At 39.3% G+C, this 27563-nt stretch overlaps 1 protein-coding gene across 1 annotated transcript in view; it reads left to right on the plus strand.

The window, feature by feature from the left end:
* The window catches only part of kcnb1 (potassium voltage-gated channel, Shab-related subfamily, member 1), a 257399-nt gene extending 230501 nt beyond the window's left edge, over nt 1-26898 (plus strand). The window contains exon 2 of the mRNA XM_068000802.1: nt 24463-26898. Within this exon, the coding sequence (XP_067856903.1) occupies nt 24463-26574 (2112 nt within the window). The 3' untranslated portion in view covers nt 26575-26898. The remainder of the gene's footprint in view (nt 1-24462) is intronic.
* Nucleotides 26899-27563: the final 665 nt, after the last annotated feature.

A 27563-nucleotide genomic window follows, 5' to 3' on the forward strand; every position in this document is an offset into this window, starting at 1 on the left:
TACTGTTATCAATCTGAAAAAGTCACCGCTGTGCTGGCTATTTTTGTCGCATCTGGCAACGGTCCCCATTTGGAATTTATCCATAGTCTGGGAATATAGGATTACTACCTCAAAGTCTCTCCTGTATATCTATTATTTATAATGCTAACTGCCCCAAGGTAGGATTACTACCTCAAATTCGCCCATGCATCCATTATTTATAATATTAGCTGCCCCAGGATATGATTACTGCCCAAAATTCACCTTCTTTATTTATAATGCTCACTGATCTCCAATGACATTCATCATGATATGATGGCTAATATGCTATTTTAAAAGGACTGGAGTGTTATGTACAGTGTAATGCACAATGCATTTTGTGCTGCTAAAATGGGTTTCCCTGTAAGGCCACATAATCTAATTGTAATAAAATTTACAGAGCCTCATGTCAATGAGAGTTTAATTCGGTGAGTAAACTATACAGATGGAGGTCTATCAGCCTTTAATTGCTATTTAGGCTGCAAGTAACAACCCATGATGAAATAGGGGGAGAAATTCAACAATCGGTGGTCCATTTTGTGCCTGATAAACGGGCGGTGACGAGTTTAAAATTGGGCGGTGGTGGCGGGGGAGGGAGGGGTGTGGGCCTTTACATGGGCAAGCAGGCCGGCCACCTTAAACAGGCATAAGGCTACTTTACTATGCAAATCAAGGTCCTATGGCGATTGTAGGACCTCGGTGCAAAATTCAGGTTCAGGACCTTGCGCCGCACAGGCTCTGCCTAGTTGAGTGGCCTAACCAGCGGTCCTTAAAGGCACTGCTGTAGAACATTCAAAAAGCGGCTACAAAACCTTTTCAAAGTTATATTTTTGTGGAGCCAGAAGGAGCGGGAATGCTCCTCCTGGATCCACAAAAATATTATGGGTCGTTGCTGCCCTGAGCTCACCCCCCTCAGCTTCGTCTCCCCCCTTTCCCAGGATCTACCCACAGGCCGGCTCGGCATTGGAGCCGGCTGTAATTCGTCAGACCCCGACTGTCAAGTTGGAATGAGATGCCCGTTTGGTGCCTGCAGTTAGCTGCTTTTAATCAAATGAGGCCCAATTCTGAATTTAGCTCAGACATCAGGCCAGCAGGAGCACGGCACAATCACTACCCCGACTTGTCACCCGTTTTCAGCACAAGTTGAATTTCTCCCCCCACCCCCCATTTTCCTTTTTAAGTGTGAACACTAAAGTCATTTTTTAAATCATAAGCTACAGACATTCTGACTATAGTGTTAATACAGTATTTAATATTAATGGGGGAGTTTGTACATTCCAAATTGACTAGCTTTCATTCTCTTTTTTCACCAATCGATTGGTGAAAGAAATTTCGATATGAACCGAATCAGTTATGAGATTTTCCCAGAATTTATTTGCCTATAAATAAGTATGACAGAAGTAAAACACAGAAAGTGATTAGCGATGGACATGAAATATGCAAATATGTACCAATTCTGTTATATTACTTACTGATCTTCCAATGCAGCACACTGTAAATTAGATAATACACTGTTTAAGTACAGGAGTATTATATCATGTAATGCTGGATATATTATTTTTTGCCGAAGTGGAGCCTCCCTTCAGGTGCCAGGTTTCCTGAGCCCTGGGAAACCCGGCCCACAGCTGCTAAATTTAAAAGGCTGCTAAAATCTGAGACGCGCAGCCTCATTACCATGTTTAAATACCTGACCCGCCTCTTGAGAGCAGGTTACTCGCCTGCCCCCCAACCCTTCCTGATTAAACCAGGAGTAGGCTCGGTCGCGAAGAGTTGGGGTCAGGTTTCAGATTTTTAAGAATTTAACCCCAGCCACCCCTCTCCCACTCATTCTGGTGGGGGGGGTGGGGGGGGGGGGGGTTAAAATTCTCCCCAAGGCAGTTGGCAAAAGGACCAGAGAAGAGTTGAAGAGAAATTTTTTTACGCAATGTGATGTTATGATCTAGACTACACTGCCTGAAAGGATAAGAACATAAGAAATAGGAGCAGGAGTAGGCCATATGGCCCCTTGAGCCTGCTCCGCCATTCAACAAAATCATGGCTGATCTTTGACCTCAACTCTACTTTCCCGCCTGATCCCCATATCCCTTGATTCCCTCAGAGTCCAAAAATCTATCTATTTCATTCTTGAATATACTCAACGACTGAGCATCCACAGCCCTCTGGGGTAGAGAATTCCAAAGATTCACAACCCTCTGAGTGAAGAAATTCCTCCTCATCTCAGTCCTAAATGGCCAACCCCTTATCCTGAGACTATGCCCCCTAGTTCTAGACTCTCCAGCCAGGGGAAACAACCTCTCAGCATCTACACTGTTGAGCACTCTAAGAGTTTTATACATTTCAATGAGATCGCCTCTCATTCTTCCAAACTCCAGAGAATATAGGCCCATTTTGCTCAATCTCTCCTCATAGGATTACCCTCTCATCCCAGGAATCAACCTAGTGAACCTTCGTTGCACTGCCTCTAAGGCAAGTATATCCTTCCTTAGGTAAGGAGACCAAAACTGCACACAGTACTCCAGGTGTGGTCTCACCAAGACCCTGTACAATTGTAGCAAGTATTCCTTACTCAATTACTCCAACCCCCTTGCAATAAAGGCCAACATACCATTTGCCTTCCTAATTGCTTGCTGTACCCGCATGTTAACTTTCTGTGTTTGACAAGGACACCCAAATCTCTCTGAACACCACCATGGTTTCTCACCATTTAAAAAATATTCTGTTTTTCTATTCTTCCTACCAAAGTGAATAACCTCACATTTCCTCACATTATACTCCATCTGCCACCATCTTGCCTACTCACTTAACCTGTCTATATCCCTTTGCAGACTGTTTGCAGACAGCTTAGCTTTGTATCGTCAGCAAACTTGGATACATTACACTCGGTCCCTTCATCCAAGTCATTAATACAGATTGTAAATAGCTGAGGCCCAAGCACTGATCCTTGCGGCACACCACCAGTTACAGCCTGCCAACTTGACCCGTTTATTCCTGCTCTCTGTTCTCTGTCCATTAACCAATCCTTTATCCATGCTAATATATTACCCCCGACCCCATGAGCCCTTATCTTGTATAACAACTTTTTGTGTGGCAGCTTACCAATGCCTTTTGAAAATCCAAATATACTACATCCACTGGTTCCGCTTTGTTACATCCTCAAAAAACTCTAATAAATTTTTCAAACGTGATTTCCCTTTCATAAAACCATGTTGACTCTGCCTAATCATATTATGATTTTTTAAGTTCACTGTTACCACTTCCTTAATAATGGATTCCAGCATTTTCGCGACTACTGATGTCAGGCTAACTGGCCTGTAGTTCCCTGTTTTCACTCGTCCTCCTTTCTTGAATAGCGGGGTTACATTTGCTACCTTCCAATCCACTGGGACCATTCTGGAATCTAGGGAATTTAGGATGGTGGAAGCAGATTTAATAGTAACTTTCAAAAGGGAATTGGATAAACATTTGAAGGGGAAAAAAATTGCAGGGCTATGGGGAAAGAGCACAGGTGTGGGACTAGTTGGAAACTTCTTTCAAAGAGCTGGCACAGGCACGATGGGCTGAATAGCCACATTCCATGCTGTATGATTCTATTGGTTTGAGGATTGAGGTTATAAGTGCAATTCAAAAGCCCCCAGCATTTTTAAATTGTTTGCAAGTGTATTGTAGACGGTGGATATGGTGGTGTACGTCAGTGGCTGGGACATTTCATATAGTTAATGTATTGATTATGACCACATATATGAGGCAAGTTTACCAAACAGATTACTTGCAAAATACATTCAATTTATATATAGGTAGATACCTATCTCAGATCAGTTGCTGAGTGTTAATGACTAATTAAAATGTTGCCCCTGGTTTTTTGTCATTAATCATTTAATATTGCCTTAGCCGAGAGATTTTAGGACATGTGTACCAATGCTTATTTTAAGTAAGCTTCTAGTGAGTACTTTTATGCAGATAATTACATGAGGAATTGTTAGTGTCCTAGATGAGCCACAGATTTTGGACTTTGTAGTGTAAACTGTCGGCAATAATGGGTTCAACAACATTTAGTTCTTAAATACTAAAAGTTCTTACTTCTATTCAGGAAAAACTTATTTTATGAACAACAAACTTTTGTAAATGCAGAAATAAAAAGAACCTACAAAAATATTGCAGTATATTTCTTATCTTGGCCACGGTATCAGGAGAGGCACTAAGGAGAAGTTGAGAATTCTCATAGGGAATTTAAAAAATGGGCAAATCATTAAAACCCACTCCAAGACACTTTCAGGATGCCAATTTAACAGTAGTGCAGGTAAACTCCTCAGACCAAGTTACTTGGCCATGCTTCCTGTTTGGTGAATGATACAAGATGTAGGTGGAGGACTGTATAGCAAATGATTCAAGGTGGAAATTTGTTAAAATTATATTTGGATAATGTAAAATTCTGATCGAAGCTTGCCTGTTTTATTTCCCTTTTGCACCAAATGAGTGAGCATAAAATAGGTTATTTTAAGCCCTTCATAATATTAATTGATACAATTTTATCATTAGTTTTTTTTATTGCACTGACATATTTTCATATCCTCTTGGCTGCTCATAGTGCTATACATTTTCTACTCAGTGCACCTCGGTTAATAATCTATACTGAATATTTTAAATGCTATTTATTTCTGCCATTCTCCCTTCCGACCATAATTTTTCACCTTGTGGAAAAGCTATTATGAGCACAGAATGGTTTGTCTTACTGCTGCAGGGATCCCAAAGATTATATTGTTGCTATTTTTATCATGGCTTTCCTGCTCTTGACAATTTCCTGCTGGGATCTGAGACTTTGCCCTACAGGAAAAGCCGAGAGCATTTATTGGTTACTGCAATATGTCAGGCTTCTGAAAACCAATGTGTTCTTGGCAGCATTAAAAAAATTGCAGGCAACTGCATTCTAAAGCAGTTGGCTCATTGTTTTGAATGATGACGGAACTCGTGAGCTTCTAAAGGGCTCTGTTCATAATTTTCTGTCTAATGGAGATTCAGCAAGAAAGGTTCAAACAAATGGCATTTGTGTAATATCTGTTACAACCATATTTGTTGGTGATGTTTTCAAATTGCTGATGCAAATATTCCTGTAATTTAATACGGCTAGTTTCACAGCCAGAGCAAATCTCAGGACTTCCTGAGACCTAAATTTAACAGCCAGAATTGTATGGACTTCCAACAGTCTTCCACTGTCCCACAAGTTGCACAATCTGGTAAGCTACTGTCGGACATCGGTTTCTCAGCATAAAGGAAGTGTAGCTTCCATCACAAACTAACAGCGTAACATTAAATGGTTAAAAAGTCTATTGCCTGGATTGCCCTCATTTCCTGACTGCTATTGGAGAATTGTAAAGACGTTCCTGCCAATTTCAAAATAGTAAGAACTTTCAGAAAGGATGCCTCTGCATAAGGAAATCCAATTTAAATGAACTGAATCAATATAAGTGAGTAGAAAATATGAATTTAAAACAAAGAAAAAATATTCATATTTCTCATCAACAATTTTTGGCCTCCCAATGTCACCCTTGATGCTGCAAGGGGAGTTTAGGAAAGAAATTGGGGGGCTAAAAGAATTTCTTTTTACATAAAGGGTTATTAGGACATATAATGCCCTCCCAGAAACAGTGATAGAAGGAGAGTCCATAATAGTATTTTTAAAAAGTGGATAAGTATTTGCATTAAATATTTTTAAAGAACTTGGTGCAAGGGTGAGGGAATGGGACTAAGTGGTTCTGTCAGAAAGCCAGCACAAGCATATTGGGCTGAATGGCCTCCTTCTGTGCTGCAAAATTCCATGATTCTTAATGATCCAAGTCTTTAAAATTCATAAGGTGTGGGTGCAACATAATTATTTAACTTAAACTGTGATCATGGGTTAGAGGGTGTTGTAATAGTGGGTAACCCTCAAACAAGTAAGAGGAATTCCCCAGAGTTATTCCTAAATTGGTCTCAATTTTTTCTCCCTATTTTTAACCTCTCCTAGGCGATTGCACAACTAGGGCAGTAAGTAATTGGTGTTCATGGCTTCCCCAATGTCTGGATGGAACAGACGGTCTTTTTGTATGAAGGAGATTTTTTTTTTTACTTTTGCAGAATAATAGAGATGTGACACAGAGACCCATCAAAAGTAATCAATCTTGTGTTTCTTAACTCCTTAAAAAGGAGCTGGATCAATATCTCATTAAGAACATAACTGAAAGATCTAAGGCTAAGTGAAATAAAAACAGAAAATGCTGGGAATACTCGACAAGTCAGGCAGCATCTGTGGAGAAAGAAACAGAGTTAAGGTCGATGACCTTTCATCGAAAGTTCTGATGAAAGGTCACAAACCTGAAACGTTAACTCTGTTTCTTTCTCCACAGATGCTGCCTGACTTACTGAGTATTTCCAGCATTTTCTGTTTTTATTTCAGATTTCCAGCATTTGCAGTATTTTGCTTTTGATCTAAGGAGAAGTATAGACATAGATCATGATTACAATTCAGTTGGAGCCATAGAAATGCTTCTGTGGAATGCAAACATCGGGGTTGAAGAATATAGATTGCCATGTTATAGTCCTGGGTTTTCCTTCAGTTACCAAGGGAGAGTCAGGTGAATATTTTCCAAAAATGGAGCCTCGTCTATAAATATTCATCTCCATCAGAACAGTAAATAAATTGGAGCGATTCCACAAAGCACAAATTGCACATGGTCTGTTGGAAGGAGAGAGGTCAATAAACTAAAAGGTTTTTCTCTATTCCACGGATTCTTCTGTATTTTGTTTTAATGCAAAATAAACTGCAGCCCTTGAAAGGTTAAATTTACCACACAGACCAGGAAGGTCCCAGATGCCATTACTGGTATGTGCTGGGTTGACTAAACATAGCCAGAGTAGCGGTGCAGTATTGCAATTGCCTCAACTATCACTAGGCAAGGGACTGAACATAGATCATCTCTCCCACCCCATAAAAATTGCTTCCATTGGCCATTAATTATCATCTCTTTTCGATCACCTTGATAATTTTGCAACATGCTAAATCACTCTAATTTCTGTATACTTATTCTTTGAAAGCCTTAGTGATTGAACCAAATATCTTTAAATGCTACCACCATCTGAAAATCTAAAGTATATTATACTCAATGGCTGTCTCTCATCCAATGACTTAATTGTGTCATAAAAAAAACAATAGTTTCATAAGGTTTGAGCTATTGTAAAACAATGCTGACTACCCTATGATCTTTCTAGTCAGATCCCATAAAATGCTGTTGATCACTTTCCTCACTACTGATGTTAAACTAATTGGTCTATAATTTCTGTCTCACACATTTTTAATTTTGAGATTATATTACCCATCCTTCAGCCCCTTTATGGAGATCATAAAAATGTTAACAAGACCTCATCTAATTCACTTGAAGATTCTAGGGTACATCCTATCCAGTCTAGTTCCCTTGCAGACATTTAAGCTTAAAAACTACTGCTATTGATATTAGCAGATGAACACACAATTATTTCAATGTAAGCATTAATGCTTTTATTTTAAATACCCCTGTCAGCCACATTCTATGGTCAGATCCTGTACATTACTACTCAAATGAAGTTCAATGTTTTAAAAAAAAATCAGGAAATTCATTTTGCAGATATTATATGACAGAAAATGTTTACTCAAAAGAAAATTTGGATTTCAGAAGGTTAAGTCAATGAATTCTATATCACACTGCAATGCTACTTCATAATGTGAGGCACATTACCAGAGTACCAGATGGGTCAAGTAGAATACGGATGAGTGGATCAATGCTTGGCAACAAAACCGATTATAAAAAAAAAGTCCAACTAAATGCAAATCCAACAGGCATTAATTCAAACAGATGAAACTGCATTGTTGTGGTAAGGCAGCCTTCCCGATTCCAAAAAGTTCAGTTAAACATTTCCTCAACGGACTCAATTTCCCCAGATTCTGATTATTTAACATAATATTTCTGTAAAAATATTCCCATTGTGAGATTGAAAATGTGATGCCTCACATTTTATTCTATTTATAATAACTCAAGTCAGTTAACACACGTTTACACTAATTTGCACGATACAAAACTGGCAGACAACAAGCTAGAGAGAGTAGGGAAATAAATTCAAGCATGAAAAATGCAAGATTCATGCTGGAAGCAAATACACTAACATTTACATAATTCATAAGTTCATGTGGACAGTCATCTTTATTTACTTTAAAATCTTGTGCCTCGATTGAAGGATTAGAACAGTTTTGTGGTTTGGGACTAACCTCATCTTTAGCTCCATCAGCTATTTGAATAAACGTTTGAAACATTATAAAGGAGGGTAGAACCGAAAAAGTCTTTCTGACTGGGTAATCCTAAAACAGAATGGCCCTTTTACAGGCGTAAAACTGGTGCGTAAGGTTCCAATACAGCAGGCAGCACGTGCGCGCACTCATCCCACACCAGAAGTGTGTCACCCACCATATTGGATTGGGCTCCTCTGTAGCCATCCTGGGCATGCACCTAAATCATTTAAAAGCCTTATCACATTTAAATAAAGGTCCTATGTTTGCTGTAGGACCCTTTTGTGAAATTGGTCCATCCCAGCGCCTGACTTGCCACGTGAGAAACTCACTTAGCAACTCGTGGCACTAACAGGCAACAAGTACCCTTCAGCAGTGCTATTTATAGGGCTCATCCACTACATACAGGTTGGTTGCTGGTTTGTCTGTTTTGTGCATTTTTTTTGCCTATTTATTACCTTGTACAACTGATATTTGACTTCTGCTAACAAGATTTTGCTGGTGCTGGGCTGCTTTTGTCTGCCTTCACAACAGTTTTATTGCAGTCATAAGTGATTTGGTAGGTCTGCATTTGGGGCTGTAGGACGATGGGGAGCAGCCAAGAAGACAGGATAGAACAGGAGCAGCTGGGAGAAGAGGGAGGAGGAGGGCACTGCTCAGGATACTATACCCACAGCAGGTCACCAGGGAGCTCTTCTCCTACCTTAACTTTGCTGGGAACAATGCATCAGGCGCTTTCACCACGAAGGAGGCAATCACCGAGCTATGACACTTGCTGCAGCCACAACTGGAACCTCGAACCAGGGCATGGACAGCGCTGCCTGTGGCTGTCATAGTCACTGTGGCCCTTAGCTTTCGTGTGAAAATTGGAGGCCCCTACTGCATCACCCAGACACGCAGCAAAGCATTGCCGCTACTTTGGACTGCAAGTGTAAAATGAGTTTAGGTGTCTGAGCTAAACTCTTTGCAAAATAAAACTGTAATGCTATCATCCTTTGGAAAATCCAGACCATCAAGGTGAAAGATGTTATACCAAACAAGCCTGAGATGTAAGGGGAATGCACAACTACTGAGAGCTGCAGAATGAGTGGAATATTGTTGAGAATAACAGTGTATTTGCCAGGTGTTCTTTCACTTACCAGAGGGAATTTTCCAGTTCACAAGAACTATAGCCTCGTTCTTATTAAAAATCAGTTGCACATCATCACAAAGAGGGAAGTGGATTCTATTGGTTTAATTTGTCTATTCCTACTAATGGGGGCTGTCCCTTCTGTAAAAAGCTCTTTTTAAAAACAAGTAATAATAAATCTCCTTAATTATTTAAATATAACATCCTTTGTTTTTAAAAACAATTGAACAGAAAGTACTGATGGGATAATTGGAGAACTGGCTTGGGGGAGTTACAAAGCCCAACAGTACTAGAACGTTCAATTAACATACATAGACAAAAAAAAGATTACTGAAGTTAATTCAACTTCCCCACTTTCCTTAATGATGTCACTAACACTTATGAATGAAACACAAACATTTAGAAGCAGCCCAAATAGACAAAATAAAACAGAATCTTCACTGTAATCAAAATTATTTTAAATCGCTTCTGTTTAAAAGCAACATGGCTGCTGCAATATCCTTTTAATGTTGCCTACATTACAACAGTTACTGTGCTTCAAAAGGAACCCATTGTATGTGAATGTGATAAAGCATCTTATAAAAACAAGCCTCACTGATCATTGACTACTGGTATTTTTAATTGAAATTCAATTTTCCAATCATGTACAATTAATTGTATACTTCTATCTGACACGATCAATTTTTCCAACAGGTAGCATTTTAAAATGTGTGTCAAATGTCACTGGCTCTTTATATACCATCAAATCCTAATGGAAAAATAGTATCATGTGAGCTATCACTACATTCAAAAGGGAAAACTCCAAGAACGTAGTATAAAGAACAATCAGCCTGAGCTTGCATATTTTCATGTAATTATTTAAGATGGACTTAACTTTGTAAAGTGAGCATCCTTTCTCTCATCTCTTCAAGCAAGGTGAATATTGGTAAATATCTATTTATGCTGGGAAGGGATTTTATTCAAGTTGTGCTGTTTATACTGCATCCCTACTTTTGAACATTGGTCTGTGTCAAAGTATAAACCCAACTGATATATCTGTGTATTTAAACTGAGGGTCCAAAATGAGCATGGATTCCAATCAGACCTTTTAGGCTACATTAACAGTACAACTGTAACTACACCAGAGCAAAGTATAATGAAACTCCTTGGAGGAGGGAGTTTCACTCGACTTCACGCCAGGGTCAGGTCAGACCTTAACTCTGGATATACGCTACACTAGTTCAGTATCATTGCAAATACCAGTGGGAGTGGTTACATTACTCACACAGAAATTTTTGTTTGATAACGCTCCTGTGAAGTGCCTTGGGACGTTTTACTACGTTAAAGGCGCTGTATAAATGCTAGTAGTTGTTGTTGAAATGATCTATGTTCCTATGACTGATGTTTTACTTAGATGGTCCAGTTTGGATAGAAACAGCTGTGAATTTCAAACACATTTGTATTGCTGCAAATGTTTTTTAAAAAGTGATTGGAAAATGCTCCTTATTTACCACACAACAGTGATATCATTATCAGTGAAATTGCACATAATGTAAATCAGGCAAAAATGACAGTGCATTTGAGTCCTTTTTCCTGCCCAAACAAAATAAGGTTTGCATTAGTCACATATAAATATTTATAATCAATATAAACCTGTGTTGACTCTATTTATGCCATGGGTTTGGCTTCATGAGCCAACTAGTAACTATGTTATATCTGTAAGAGTCTCATATAAATCACCAAAGACTTGAGCACATAATCTAGGCTAACATTCCAGTGCAGTACTGAGGGAGTGCTGCACTGTTGGAGATGCTGTCTTTCAGATGAGACATTAAACCGAGGCTCCGTCTGCCCTCTCAGGTAAACATAAAAGATCCCATGGTACTATTTCAAAGATGAGCAGGGGTTCTTCCCCCACTGTTCTGCCCAATATTTATCCCTCAACCAACATCACTAAAAAAACTGATTATCAGGTTATCATCACATTGTGGGACCTTGCTGTGCGCAACTTGGCGTCGCATTTCCTACATGGCAACAGTGACTACATTTCAAAAGTACTTCATTGACTGTAAACTGCTTTGGGTCGTCCTAAGGTCGTGAAAAGAGCTATATAAATGCATTTTTTTTTAGAAGATTGTGATCTCCTGCACTACCATCTAAAAACTGTGATTCCAGGCATGTATGCACAGTAGGGACTTACTGTTTTAATAGGGGACCTTCTTAACCACTTTGAATGCTGGGATATTCCTGCCTTCATAATTTTTTTTTGCTTTCTAGTAAGAGGAAAAGGGAAATGGAGAAAGACGGGAAAAACAAGAGAAGAAAAATACATTAATACCATTGATCTGTACTCTGCAGCCCATGTGACAGACAGAACATACCTGTTTTAGCCAAGTATATGCTCCTGGTGTGAGTAAATCTCTCAGGTGTATTGGTCACGACTAAAAATCCCACACGTGGGATTTAGTCCATGTTAATAGCTCTGCTCATGAACCATGGAATAGCATCCATTGAATACAACAGCAATCGGCTATTTGGGGCCTAGCAACAGTTCATCTGTAGTTCTGGACCACTGGAAACTAGTGATGCATCATAGCAACAGCACATGTCTGATTGTCATAGCTCAGACCTGCACTAAAAGTCATGTCTCCTGCACCTTTGCTAAGTGTAATTTTTTAGCAAAAGACTATGATTTATAAATTATAACTAGATTTACAATGGTGTATAATACATAGAATAAAAACAGATAATGCTAGAAATACACAGCAGGTCCATCAGCATCTGAAAATAATAAAATCAAGTTAACATTTCAGGTGTAGGTCCTTCATCAGCTCTGAGAACTGAAAGATAAGTCAGCCCCTTACATGATACTGTATAGGATTTGCTATATAGGGACTCATTTATTTTCCAGTTTCCAATTTTGATGAAGGTTTTACACCAGATCATTTACCTGTCATTTCCCATTTCAGATGTTCATAGGTCTTCTGTATACTTCTAGTATCTTCTGTTTTTATTTCAGATTTCCAGCATCATTTTTACCAGTGATAACAAACATTTGTAAAAATGGCTAATAAAATTGGACCAATGTAATTCCAATTGAGAATAAATTTTACCATTTGATTTTTTTCTCCAATGGAAAACAAGTGGCACAACATTGAAAATTTTTTTTTTTGATACAATGGGGCACAAATCGCTCCCGAAATAATGGAGGAGCTCAGCAGCGCTCTCTGATGTTAGTGGCGAATTGGAGGAGCATATTCCGGCGTTTGCACATGTGCAATGAAACGCGGAAATCCGGAACTCTCTCCTGGTGGTTTGCCGGCGATATGACAGCTTTGAATTAAAGAGACATCACACGCTGCAATCGGAGAAATCATTGAAAAAGCGCCAACTTGCTTATCTGCCAGCTGGAAAGTAACTAATATCACCACCAAACAGGTATACTTAAAAATACAGGTCTAAACTAAGTTTCAACAGCCAAACAACTAAAAATTAACTTTTAAAAATGTGGAATCTCATGTTACTCCTTATTTTAATAGTTTTTGGTCATTAAAATGTTTTTTAAAATTAAAAAATTAATAATGTTTTTAAAACTTTTCCCTTCTCTCTCTTTCATTTAATTCAATTATTTCTTTGGCTTTTTATATATAAAAAGATAAATTTTTATTTACAATTACATACAGAATACTAACTTTCAATGAACGAAGTCTGCTCGCCTGTTTGAGCAACGCAGCCAGAATCTGTGGGCGTGACGTCTCTTCCCACAAAATCTTTCAGGAAGAAAAGTCACGCCCACAGCGTGTCTTCTCCTCTCACAGACTTTTCCAGCCGCGGCAACTCATGCTGCTCAGAGGCTGGGTTGATAATGCACAATTTTTTTAAAGCTCAAATTCAAGTAATTCAACACCACAGAGCCCGCAGTAAGTAATTTTGTTAATTCAATTTGCAGGAGCGGCGGTGACTGTTGCCTTGCCGCTTGGAGCAATATTTAGTTCCAGGTTCCTGGCTCTAATGGCCCAAAAACTGTTTTTTTAACCTCTATCTTATGGAAATGATCTTAACGCCCCACGTAAGGACACGTCCTCCCTGATGCCCTAAGCACTTTGTTCCAAAAGCACTCCTGAAACTCATTCAAACAACCTCATTCCAATCTATTCACATGAAATGGTGCAACATGCTGCCAATGAATTGCATCTTAACAACACTGATACAATAAAAATCCATTTTGCTGCATTAAAAACTGTATTCTGCCACATATTGCTCCAAGTAACTGGAAATTCTAAGTTTGTTACTTGATATTTATAACACTGGCTATAACTAACATGAAAATACATATTCTGTAATAACTTGTATTCTAGTAAATAAATGATTAATATCACCAGCATATATTCGTCTCTAAAGCAATTGTCGAACGAAGCTGGAAATTTGCCATCAATTATTGATCCATAAGTAATCCATAAAGAGGTTTTTAATTTATGGGGAAAAGTAAGTAATGTTAAAGGATGTTTAGGGCAGGACAAAACTAAATCAACCAAGAAACAAACTGCTTTGGCACCAATCTGCAGCATAGGTTTTCAAACTGGAGTCCACCAGGAGATTCCCAAGGGTCCCTGTTATTAGATTCTGTACTTGTTGACTTACTAGCACATTATTTCTATTGCTGTACACTAATAAAAACATTTTGCACTTAAGAATAAGGAAAGGAAATATAATTTAAATGGTATGATTTTAAATGGAGTAGAGGGACTTTGGTGTGCAGATATTGTACATGCCAACTATCAGTGTTTTACGCCAACATTCAGTGCCTTTGGGGGACTGCTCCCCCCAGTCCCATTGCGATCCAAGTTAATGAACTGGACCCGCCCCTCCCTCCACTCAGCGCTGCTTCGAGCAGGGATTGCAGATTTTGTATATCATAGTCAGGAACTCTCACAAGAACAAGAGTTCTGACTATAATATAAAAAGGCTGCGGTCTCTGGCACTAGCAGCACTGGAGGAGAGAGGGACCATGTCTGGTGCAATAGCAGCTGGGAATGAGATGGTGATGGGGAGTGGATGGCAATGAAAGGGGAATGTAGATCATAATGAAAGGGGAGAAAGGGATGGCGATTGATTGGAAAAATGGATGGCATTGAAGAGGAAAGGAAAAGGGGAAAATGGACGGCAATAAAGAACAGAGAAATGGATGACAATAAAGAGAAAGAAGGAATAGATGGTAATGAAAAGAAGAGAGAGTGGTGCTTTGGGAGGAATAGGGAAGAAGCTGGGAATGGCGTTTTGGAGAGAAGTAGGAAGAAGAGGGCCAACATTAACAAAGATGGAATAGGAAGGGAGTTGTGCCAATTTTAGATAAGTGATTGTCTAGTTAGATTGTTGAAAGTTTATGTGTCACTTTATTGAAAGCAAGAGCAGCTTTTGCTAGTTTTCTAGGGTATAGTGATTACTGGAGGTTAGGAGTGAATTTCTGCAGGGTTCTCCTGCTCATCTGCTGTAACTTTGTGTGGAATAGATGCAGAAACACTGCTTACGTCATTTTTCTGGGGTTTCCGCAGCTGTTCCGCCAAAGTTACGGCAGACAAGGGGGAGACCCCTGTGGAAATTCACCCCCTAAGAGATGGTACTAAAGTAGTTTCAAATGACAGGAGAGCTTATTTTCCTGAAACCTATTCTTGTTCTGTGACATATCTTCTAATATACCACTTCCTGGCAGTCTAGTCTCTGATTGTCTCTCTTTAGATATTATCATAGAATCATAGAATCATAGAAGTTACAACATGGAAACAGGCCCTTCGGCCCAACATGTCCATGTCGCCCAGTTTATAGCACTAAGCTAGTCCCAATTTCCTGCACTTGGCCCATATCCCTCTATACCCATCTTACCCATGTAACTGTCCAAATGCTTTTTAAAAGACAAAATTGTACCCGCCTCTACTACTGCCTCTGGCAGCTCGTTCCAGACACTCACCACCCTTTGAGTGAAAAAATTGCCCCTCTGGACCCTTTTGTATCTCTCCCCGCTCACCTTAAATCTATGTCCCCTCGTTATAGACTCCCCTCCCTTTGGGAAAAGATTTTGACTATCTACCTTATCTATGCCCCTCATTATTTTATAGACTTCTATAAGATCACCCCTTAACCTCCTACTCTCCAGGGAAAAAAGTCCCAGTCTGTCTAACCTCTCCCTATAAGTCAAACCATCAAGTCCCGGTAGCATCCTAGTAAATCTTTTCTGCACTCTTTCTAGTTTAATAATATCCTTTCTATAATAGGGTGACCAGAACTGTACACAGTACTCCAAGTGTGGCCTCACCAATGCCCTGTACAACTTCAACAAGACATCCCAACTCCTGTATGAGTAAATTTAATATTTTCAATTTGAAAGTAGCCTGAAGTTCAAACTTATTGAAATATCCATCATGCAGGTTACACTCCACAGATATCTGTTAGTGACAAACAACTGCAGTATAACGAAAGCCCAGTTAGGGCCTACCATTAAATGACTCTGGTGATACTACAGACCTACACACCTACAGTAGAAATGTAGTCTCACTGAAAGGTCCAGCACTCCCAAATTTATTGTAGATATTTTATTCATAAATACTAAATGTTTGTTCTGCTACATCAAAAATATAATAGAAATGATGGCTCTTCCTGGCCACATTGAGATGTTCTGCTCAGGCAGTAGCACAATCATTTGATTATGTAGCATTGTGTGAATCATAAATGAGATGCTGCCAAATTATTTCCTATTCTTTGAACTGTTATTAAGGACCATTAAACCTTTGTGGCCTGTCAAGTGAACCATAAATTAATGTATTCCACTGCTGACAGCACAGAACAACTATTTTTCTGTAGATTCTGAATGGAATTAATAATGTAGCAGTAAATAGCATATTCATCTTCTCTGTAAAAGAAAGTCATTAGTTCTCACTGCACTCAAGTGCAACTGGGAAAAGAAGGATTCCATTTTTCTCTCACCCGCTGGCATTATTTTCTGCCCTATAACCTAGAAATGACTGTTTCTAATTTTTGTACATGAACACGTACCATGTTTGTTCTGACATTCCATTGCCTGCTATTTTAATGAATGTGTTAGCTCATTAACACCTCCATTAAAACAGAAAACTGAGGGACATCATGTGAATGTAACAAGCATTCACACATTCATATTGCAAGCAATGATTTTAGGCTTGTATCTAGAATAAAGGATTGCATTCCTGTGATCTTAGGTTGATAGGGGCTGTGTGCACATGGACCCTAGTGAGAGACTGTAAAAGCAAGGCCAGTAAGGAAGGGTGGTCTTCCAACAAGATGAGCACTCTGGATTAAAATTTTAAATGTTTCCCTTGCAATACTGGCATTATGGGCAGTCCCATAATTTATATTAGATTTGGAGCTTTGATGAGCCTTGCACACAGTTGGTGCACAGATCCTAAGTGTTATTCATGTGCACATCACCCAAGATCTCCCCTCCTAATAATAGCTGCAGCACCTGATAATATGAAGTCTCAGCCTTCAGGCTCTGAAAGCTGCATTATCAGTCCAGTGTGTGTATAAATAGTGAAAACCACATACCTCTGTACACTATTCATTATATTTGTTAACACAATTAAATCTATCACGGTGTTGCTAATGGGGAGTCAGGGATATGGAGGGAAGTTTTTGACATTCATTGTGGTCCATTACAGCTTAAACACAACAGCAGTTCCCTCACTGCTGTGATACAGCAATCTTACTGACTATATCACATGATTGACGTAAGGTAACACACTGTGACAAAAATTAAGGGTTTTTTCCTCTGGTTTTGACTTGCAGGCTCTCTCTTTAAATCCAGTACATAAGGAAAAGTCAGCTGAAACCAGAATCTTGACCCAAGTTTAATTAAATACAAGTGTTTCAGTTCTCTCCAAATTTTGAGGAAGGAGCTGAGCTATTTTCAAAAAAACAAAGGCTAAATGATTTGCTTTGTTGTATATATGACAGCCAGTTATTTTCACATATGATCAACAGTTATGCAAAATCCAGGAAATCCCAGTCATTATATTTAAAGGTGGAGGTGGGGTAGGGGTTGAGCAAATTGACAGCTACAGAAGTATTGTGGTGAATGGAACACCAAAGGCTAGGCAGTTGGGAGTTTGAACGTGCAGTTGTAAATGTCTTGGGGGCATTTTTTCCAAGAATGGGCACAGAAAGAATTGTGGTTGGAAGGTGTAAGAGGATGTCGGAGGTGAGGGATGCAAGGAAGTGTTGGAGATCGTCTTGTCAGTGATTGAGACCGCGAGAGCAGAGAGTCAACAGGAGATAGCAAGGTTGAGGGGGTGGCCATTAGAGTTTATATGGTGGGAGAGTTTTAGGGAGGACAAGAGGGCAGTGAGTTTGGGTGGACCATGTTGGAGAAAGCATAACCAGGTGGGGTTGCTTCAGTTACAGCCAAGGTGTCGTCACCCATGAGCCAAGTTTCAGTCAATGCAATCATCCACAATAAGGTCGTGGATGGCAAGGGCCTTGTTCGCGAGTGAACGAAATGTGGACAGGGGCAGGGATTGATCCACTGACAGTATCCAAGGGGGTAGTGGTGGGTGAGGTGAGTGGGATGGAAAGTGGTTGGTAAGGTTTTCCCCAATAGGCACATTGGGTGGGAAGATCGGCGAGAGAGGAGGATGGGGCAGCAATGGGTGCTTTGATAAACTCTTCAGAGAATGGCAAGTGAGGCACGGAAGGTAGCTGTGGGCATATTCAGGATGAATTCAAGCCAAGAACAGTGGCAGGAAAGTAGTAATGGGTTGTGATAGAAATTGGAGGGGCAAAGAAGCCAAGAGGGTAGAAATGAAAGGTTGCATGACTGAGCAACAGGAAGGGGAGGAGACAGGAGAGTAGGGCCCAAGAGGGTCTAAGAGCAAAAAGGATAGCTAGAGGTAATTGGCTTGGATCTTACTCTAATTACCTAAAAAAAAAAGGATAAGAATTCGAGGTTTGTTAAAAACCATGGGTCTTAATGGCTAGCTTTCAGGCTGTAGGAGCTCATGTCAGAAACCTTTTAGATGCTGAGCAGGCTGCATTGTATGTCAGTATTAACTTCTGGACTGCAGTGCATTTTCATTCTGATTCACCCGTTATTCCCAACAAATAAATTCCACTTCGGCAAGATTGAAGTCCAATTTCATTAATTTTGGATGGTCTCTCATTGTAGTCACTTTTGCTCTATATAAAGATCATGGCCTAACTGAAGAATAAATCTTTATTATTATATATCAGGATATTGCATTGCAAGAAAGTTTTGTATTTTCCTTTAAAAATACATTTCACAAAGCAGAATTTACGCAAGATAACTCTAATGTTAGAAATTACCTGCAGTGGTTCTGATGATTATAATAACTCTGGATTGGTGTTTTCAGATCCCTTTTCCTAAAAAAAACAGCCAGGGAAGATTTCGTCTGGTCACTATAGCCTGGATTTTATGACTGACATTATTTAAAAACTAGCAGTAACCTATTTTAAAATAAATTAGATTCATATGTCAACAACATTGTAAATATAGCAGGAAGATAGGCCTGTAATTTCCAGCAAAATTGTAATGTGTTCACCGGCTGTAACAAATAAAAAAACACAGAAATCTTCCCCAATGCTAATGATATTGCTGGCACATCACAAGCAGAAGACATTTTCCAAAGAACATACTATTGTAGTAATTTTCTTTCTGTTTGTATGTTAACGTGGTATGAAGTGGAATGGGAAAGAATAGGATCTGCTGAAGTAATAAAGCTATAATTGCAGAGTTGGGGACAGAATTTTTGGACCAATTTGAATAATTCAGCACGAACACTTCCCTCTAGTAAGGGAATCTAAGATCAGGACAAATAATCATAGGCTTAATTTAACCTAACCACCGCCCCCTCCCCCACCCCGTCGGTAATGGGACGGGTTCAGGTCAGATGCCCGTTTTACATCCTGCCTGATTTTACGCTTTGACACTGCTGGACGGGTTAGGTTAAAATTACCCCACAGGAAACAAGCTAAGTAAGTTAAACATGAATCTAGAAAAGAGATTTTCACACAAAGAATTATGAGAATGTAGAATGTACTGCCCCAGAAGGTTGTAGATAGATCCTTAACTTGGGAAGTAAAGGTATTAAGAGATATGGAAAAATGACAGAGAATTGGGATTAAAAAGATAAAGAGCTGTCATAGCTAACAAAATGGCATAACATGCTTGATGCATAAGAATATAAGAAATAGGGGCAGGAGTAGGCCATATGGCTCCTCGAGCCTGCTGCGCCATTTAATAAGATTATGACTGATCTTTGACCTCAGCTCCACTTTCCCACCCGATCCCCATATCCCTTGATTCCCTTAGAGTCCAAAAATCTATCAATTTCATTCTTGAATATACTCAACTACTGAGCATGCACAGCTCTCTGGGGTAGAGAATTCCAAAGATTCACAACCCTCTGAGTGAAGAAATTCCTCCTCATCTTAGTCCTAAATTGCCCACCCTTTATCCTGAGACTATGTCTCCTAGTTCTAAACTCTCCAGCCAGGGGAAACAGTCTCTCCGTATCTATCCTGTCAAGCCGTCTAAGAATTTTATACATTTCAATGAGATCACCTCTCTAAACTCCAGAGAATATATGCCCATTTTACTCAATCTCTCCTCATAGGACAACCCTCTCATCCCAGGAATTAATCTGGTGAATTTACGTTGAACCGCCTCTAAGGCAAGTATATCCTTCCTTAGGTAAGGAGACCAAAACTGTACATAGTACTCCAGGTGTGGTCTCACCAAAGCCCTGTACAATTGTAGCAAGACTTCCTTACTCAATTACTCCAACCCCCTTGCAATAAAATCCAACATACCATTTGCCTTCCTAATTGCTTGCTGTACTTGCATGTTAACTTTCTGTGTTTTGTGGACACGGACACCCAAATCTCTCTGAATACCAACATTTAATAGTTTCTCACCATTTAAAAAATATTCTGTTTTTCTATTCTTCCTACCAAAGTGAATAACCTCACATTTCCCCACATTATACTCCATCTGTCACCTTCTTGCCTACTCACTTAACCTGTCTATATCCCTTTGCAGACTCTTCTCACAGCTTACTTTCCAACCTATCTTTGTATCATCAGCAAACTTGGATACATTACACTCTGTCCCTTCATTTAAGTCATTAATATAGATTGTAAATAACTGAGGCCCAAGCACTGATCTTTGCAGCACCCCACTAGTTACAGCCTGCCAACCTAAAAATGACCTGTTTAATCCTGCTCCCTGTTTTCTGTCCATTAACCAATCCTTTATCCATGCTAATATATTACCCCCAATCCCATGAGCCCTTATCTTGTATAACAACCTTTTGTGTGGCACCTTACCGAATGCCTTTTGAAAATCCAAATATACTACATCCACTGGTTCCCCTTTATCTACCCTGCTAGTTACATCCTCAAAAAACTCTAATAGATTTGTCAAACACAATTTCTCTTTTATAAAATCATGCTGACTCTGCCTAATCATATTATGATTTTCTAAGTGCCCTGTTACCACTTCCCTAATAATGGATTCCAGCATTTTCCCGGCGACTGATTTCAGGCTAACTGGCCTGTAGTTCCCTATTTTCTTTCTCCCTCCTATTTTGAATAGCAATGTTATATTTGCTACCTTCCAATCCATTGGGACCATTCTAGAATCAAGGGAATTTTGGAAGATCACAAGCAATGCATCCACTATCTCTGCAGCCACCTCTTTTAGAACCCTAGGATGTAGGCCATCAGCTCCAGGGGATTTGTCGGCTTTTAGTTCCTTTAATTTCTCCAGTACTTTTTCTTTACTAATATTAATTACTTTAGGTTCCTCACTCTCATTAGACCCTTGGTACCCCATTATTTCTGCTATGCTTTTTGCATCTTCTACTGTGAAGATGCAAAATACTTGTTTAACGTCTCTGCCATTTCCTTATTCCCTATTATAAGTTCTCCTGTCTTAGCCTCCAGGAGACCCACATTTTCTTTCGCTACTCTCTTCCTTTTTGCATACTTGTAAAAGCTCTTACAATCTGTTTTTATATTTCTTGCTAGTTTACTCTCTTATTCTATTTTCTCCCTCTATCAATTTTTTGGTTATCCTTTGCTGGTTTCTAAAACTCTCCCAACCCTTAGGCTAACTAGTCTTCTTACCAACTTTATTAACCTCTTCTTTTAATCTAATACTATCCTTAACTTCTTTAGCAAGCCACGGATGAATCACTTTTCCCCTGGAGTTTTTATTTCTCAATGGAATGTATGTTCGTTGAGAATTATGAAATATTTCTTTAAATGTTTGCCATTGGTCATCTACTGTCATACCTTTTAATCTAATTTCCCAATCGACCTTAGCCAACTCGCCCCTCTTACCTATGTAATTGGCTTTATTTAATTTTAGGACTCTAGTTTCTGTCTTAAGATCATCACTCTCGAACTCAATGTGAAATCCTATCATATTATGATCACTCTTCCCAAGAAGATCCCTTACTATGAGATTATTAATTGACCATTTCTCATTACACAAGACAAGATCTAAAATAACCTTTTCCCTGGTTGGTTCCACGATGTATTTTTCTAGCAAACTGTCTCGAATGCATTCCATGAACTCATCCTCCAAACTACCTTTGCCAATTTGATTTGTCTAGTCTATAAGAAGATTGAAGTCCCCCATGATTATTGCATTACCTGTGTTACAAGCTCCTATTATTTCTTGATTAATACTCTGTCCAACAATATGGCTACTGTTAGGCGGTCTATAGACTACTCCCATCAGTGTTCTCTGCCCCTTGTTATTTCTTTTCTTCACTCTTACTAATTCTACTTCCTGATCTTCTGAACCAAGATCCTTCCTCACTACCGTTCTTATGCTATCCTTTATTATCAGGGCTACCCCCCTCTTTTTCTATTTTGTCTGTCTTTTCAAAACATCAAGTTCCCTGGAATATTTAGTTCCCAGCCTTGGTCACCTTGTAACCACGTCTCTGTGATGGCTATTAGATCAAACCCATTTATCTCTATTTGTGCCATTAACTCATCTGTCTTGTTACAAATGCTTCTTGCATTCAGATAAAACGCCTTTAATTTTGACGTTTTACCATTTTTCCCTGAATTGACCTTATTCGCTGATGCATTATTATCATTAAACTCTCTGTCCCTTCCTGTCACACTCTGCTTATCTTTACCAAAATCGCTGCACTGCTCTAATGACTTTTTTCTTTAGATTTATAAATTTCCCTTCACCTGAACCTTCCCCCACTTTTTTAGTTTAAAGCCCTATCTACAGCCCTAGTTATTCGATTCGCCAGGACACTAGTCAGAACCCAGTTTAAGTGTAGCCCGTCCCAATGGAACAGCTCCCTCTTTCCCCAGTACTGGTGCCAAAGTCCTATGAATCGAAACCTCTGTCTCCCACACCACTCTTTGAGCCAAATGGCCTGTTCCTGTTCCTATAATTATTCAAATTGCAACAACTGTCAGATAAATTCCAAGAGAGGTCAATGTCTGAAATGTTTAATGAACTATTGTTGAAATGTTAACACTGTACTATCTATATACAACCTCTTTTTAATCTAATGTGTCAAGAGGGGTAAATAAATGTCTAACAAAGTTGATTACAAGGGGCAAAAGTTTCCTTTTGTGTTGTATAGCAAAATCCTAAACTCACTCTTTATCAAGTATAGAAAGGATAGCAAATATACTAAATGATTCTTCTTTCCTGTGTTTCCAAAAAAGACTGTGGTATGTATCCCCAGTGCAGAATTTGAATTTCTGAGTGGTGGGCAAAGAAAGCAAAAGAAAGAACTTGCATTTACATAGCACCTTTCAGGGCCATAGGACGTCTCAAAGCGCTTTACAGTCAATGAAGTACTTTTGAAGCGTAATCACTGTTGTAATGCAAGAAACGTGGCAGCCAATTTGTGCACAGCAAAGTCCCACAAGCAGCAATGAGATAATGACCGGATAATCTGTTCTTTAGTGATTTTTGTTGAGGGAGAACTTCCCTGTTCTTCTTCAAAGTAGTGCCATGGGATCTTTTACATCCACCTGAGAGGGCAGATGGGGCCTCAGTTTAACGTCTCACTTGAAAGACGGCACCTCTGACAGTGCAGCACTCCCTCAGTACTGCACTGCAGTGACAGCCTAAATGATGTGCTCAAGTCTCAAGAGTGGGACTTGAAGTCACAACCTTCTGACTGATAGGCAAGAATGCTACCACTGAGACAAGGCCGACAGGGTAGGAAGAAATGGAAGAGGAGGCGAGTTTCTGAGATAGATTGAAAATTGACTAAACCGGAGAAAGCAAAGAGTGGGTGTGAATGGAGTTGCATAGACATGGTAAGGGATCAAAAGTAGTGTGCCACAGGAATCAGTACTGGAGCCATTGCTGTTTACAGTTTACCTAAATCATTTGGAACTGGGAATAGAAAAAATGGGGCTTAAATTTCTTAGCACCCCAAACTGTGCACCATTCCAGCAATGGGCAGCAATGGTGTGCCGGAACAGAGAGGTCTGAGGACTGAAGTAAATTCATCCTCGGGCCTCATCAGAATAAATCAGGTGAGCTGCAGGTGCCAATCAGGCACTCCGACGCAGCTCACCTATCGGGGCCTTACCAATTTCGCCCCGCACCAAGGCCCAGAGATAAATCCAGGGGGCTGGGGAAGGGAAGAGAGGATTAATGCCTGCGTTAAAGTAACAGTCAGAGGAATGTCAAAAGTCCACTACTATCAATTGTAATTTCCAGACTCTCATATTTTAACTGAATATTTATATTTTGAACATATCGTAAATGTCCACCATATCAATTAAGTCGTATTAAAGAATTTTAAATTAGACATGAGAAAAACAGACTCAAATATCTGTGACAGACAGGAAAAGCATAAAATAATCCATACAAATCACTAATGACAAACAATATCAGATCATTTTTACGTGTTCAGCTATACTATATTTAAGAAAGGAAAGGAAATAATTGAAAAATGACATATTTTGAACTCACTAATGGGCAAAATGTTCTCTTCTTTTACAGATTTTGGCAATAATATCTATTCTTTTCATAGTATTATCAACAATTGCCTTGTCACTCAACACACTTCCTGAACTACAAGTCATGGATGAATTTGGACAGGTCACAGACAACCCACAGCTGGCTCACGTAGAAGCCGTGTGCATTGCATGGTTCACCATGGAATACCTGTTGCGTTTCTTGTCATCACCAAACAAATGGAAATTCTTTAAAGGTCCACTGAATGTCATTGATTTATTAGCCATTTTGCCATATTATGTCACTATTTTTCTCACAGAATCCAACAAAAGTGTGCTTCAGTTCCAGAATGTCAGACGAGTGGTTCAGATTTTCCGTATTATGAGGATACTACGAATTCTCAAATTGGCCAGGCATTCTACAGGCTTGCAGTCTCTAGGATTCACACTCAGACGAAGTTATAATGAACTTGGACTATTGATTTTGTTCCTAGCCATGGGTATAATGATATTTTCAAGTTTGGTATTTTTTGCTGAAAAGGATGAAGATGACACTAAGTTCAAGAGTATTCCTGCTTCTTTCTGGTGGGCCACTATCACTATGACAACTGTTGGGTATGGTGACATCTATCCTAAAACCCTTTTGGGTAAGATAGTCGGTGGACTGTGTTGTATTGCAGGAGTGTTGGTGATTGCTCTTCCCATACCAATTATTGTGAATAACTTCTCAGAGTTCTACAAGGAGCAGAAGAGACAGGAGAAAGCAATAAAACGAAGAGAAGCACTTGAGAGGGCCAAAAGAAATGGAAGCATTGTCTCAATGAATATGAAAGATGCTTTTGCTCGCAGCATAGAACTTATGGATATTGTTGTTGAGAAAAATGAAGAAAATATGGACAAAAAAGAAAAAGTGCAGGATAATAATCTTTCTCCCAGCAAGTGGAAATGGGGAAAGCGAACTGCATCTGAGACCAGCTCTAACAAATCTTTTGAAGCTAAATACCAAGGACAAAGCTCTCCAGAAAATGTACGCAACCCAAGTGCTAGCCCACAACACCTAAATGTACAGAGATTAGAGGAGATGTACAGTAATATGGCAAAGACTCAATCTCAGCCCAATATGAATGTAAGTCAATTGGGTCAGACATTTAAAGTTAAAAAGCAAGAGCAAATAGAGATGGAAAAAATTCCTGGTCCCTCTGACCCACTATTAAGCACACCAGATGGAGTAGTAGATATGAGAAGCCTGTCTAGCATAGACAGTTTCATTAGCTGTGCTACAGAGTTTCCTGATGCTGGGAAATTCACTCACAGTCCTACAGTAACACTAGCCAATAAAATGTATGTGAACCCAGGTCTTGAAAAAACTCAGCATCAAGAATTACCAATCTTGGCATCTAATAATGCACCAAGCATGCAAACTGCCACAACACTAGATGGCAGTTATTATAAGAACCTCTTGGACATCAACACTAATAACTCTGCTTATAACTCTGCAGTAAATGAACGTGGCACCACCTTAGTAGAAAGCCCTAAAGGCTCATTCAGACAAGGCAACCCCATAAAATCTAGATCCCTCAAAGTAAACTTTATGGAAGGCGATATCAATACTGTTCAAAACACAAACATAACAGCGCTGTCAGCAATCGTAGACCCTTCTGTGGCTGGCTCTAAAAGCACCACAAGTCCAATGGATGGCCCATTACGTACTGAGAGACATCTGCCTGGTGTAGAAGCTTCAACAACTCATTCTTCATCTGGAATGAAACCTCCAGAAAACATTATACCAGTGGTTTTTACTTTCCATGATGATGGAATAAAGAAGTACATTGATGCAGACAGTGATGAAGAGGATCAATCTCTGGGTGGAAGGAACCCTGCTGGACCAACAAGTCTCAGCTACCACATCATGAACAGTGACTACCCAAGTCAGAAGGATGGTGTCTACCGAAAGGAAGGAAATTATGTAGAAGAATCTGCTATGGCTTCTTCAGCAAAGCACTTTGGACAAAACTGCATCTACAGTATGGAAAGTGTAACTGATAGAGTTAAGAAAAGTGGCAACCAAGGAAACAAGTTGGACAACCACATCTCACCAGAGATTCATGTGACATCTGGTGAAAGTGACCGTTCCACTGCATATGATGACAACATCTGACTTTTAGGTCTACCAATCTACTGTCTGAACTGGAATTGTGAAATGAAAGTGCATATCCTCAAAGAACAGAGCTTTGTATTTTTTGCATGGCATGAAAAACTATTTCAAGCAAGCCAGTGTTACCTTTAAAGTCTAAAGGAGTGTTTAATGGAAGGGAACCTGAGAACATTGACCGAAATGTAGAGGTCCTGTCCATGGAACATTAGCACTGAAGAAGGGAAAAATATACCAAACTTGCCGCAAACTTCTGCTAACTCGTACCATCGGAATTTTATCACACTATTCTTTTTCATTACTAAGTCCCTTCTGCCTATCCAGTGACTATAGAGGAATACAAAGTCTGATTACACAGCTTAAACATAGAGATCATGGTGGGCTCTCAGAGAGATGCAGAAAGTATTTGTTTGCAAATAAAAGGACAGAATGTTTTAGAAAAACATTCTGGATCATAGATATATCCTTTGAAGCGCACTGCCTGGATTTCATTTACAAACTCTGGTTGCATAATTGAACCACATTGGATACCATTATTGTATCATGTGATTTGTCTAGTGGATAGAAATAATCTTTGAAGCAAAGAAGAAAAATGCTTGCACTGAGGATGTGCTTATTTTAGTTCAGATTAGGCTCTTTTGGTTGTAGAATTGCAGTGTTTGCTCAAATTTCCTTAATTAACCCTTTGAGGAATGCATTAACATTCCTGCACCAAAATTAAAAATGTAACAAGATTTTTTTAATTGTAGTTTATTCCAAAAAGAGCGCATATCAAGAAATATTCTTTGGTTCTGTGTATTTCTTTAATCATGGTTTCTAGCTAACACTTAGCTTTAAAAAATTGCAAAAGTCAATATTGTAGATGTCATGTGAAGAAAAAAAATGTATTTTTGAAGCTGAAAAATTCTTTCAATATTCAAAGATCTTAACCTAGGCCCTGAATTATTGGTTAGGAAAATAAAATGATGTGGGGGGGAGGGGGGTGAGTTGCACCA

The sequence above is a fragment of the Heptranchias perlo genome, chromosome 19, assembly GCF_035084215.1.
Source record: "Heptranchias perlo isolate sHepPer1 chromosome 19, sHepPer1.hap1, whole genome shotgun sequence".
NCBI classification, from domain to species: domain Eukaryota; kingdom Metazoa; phylum Chordata; class Chondrichthyes; order Hexanchiformes; family Hexanchidae; genus Heptranchias; species Heptranchias perlo.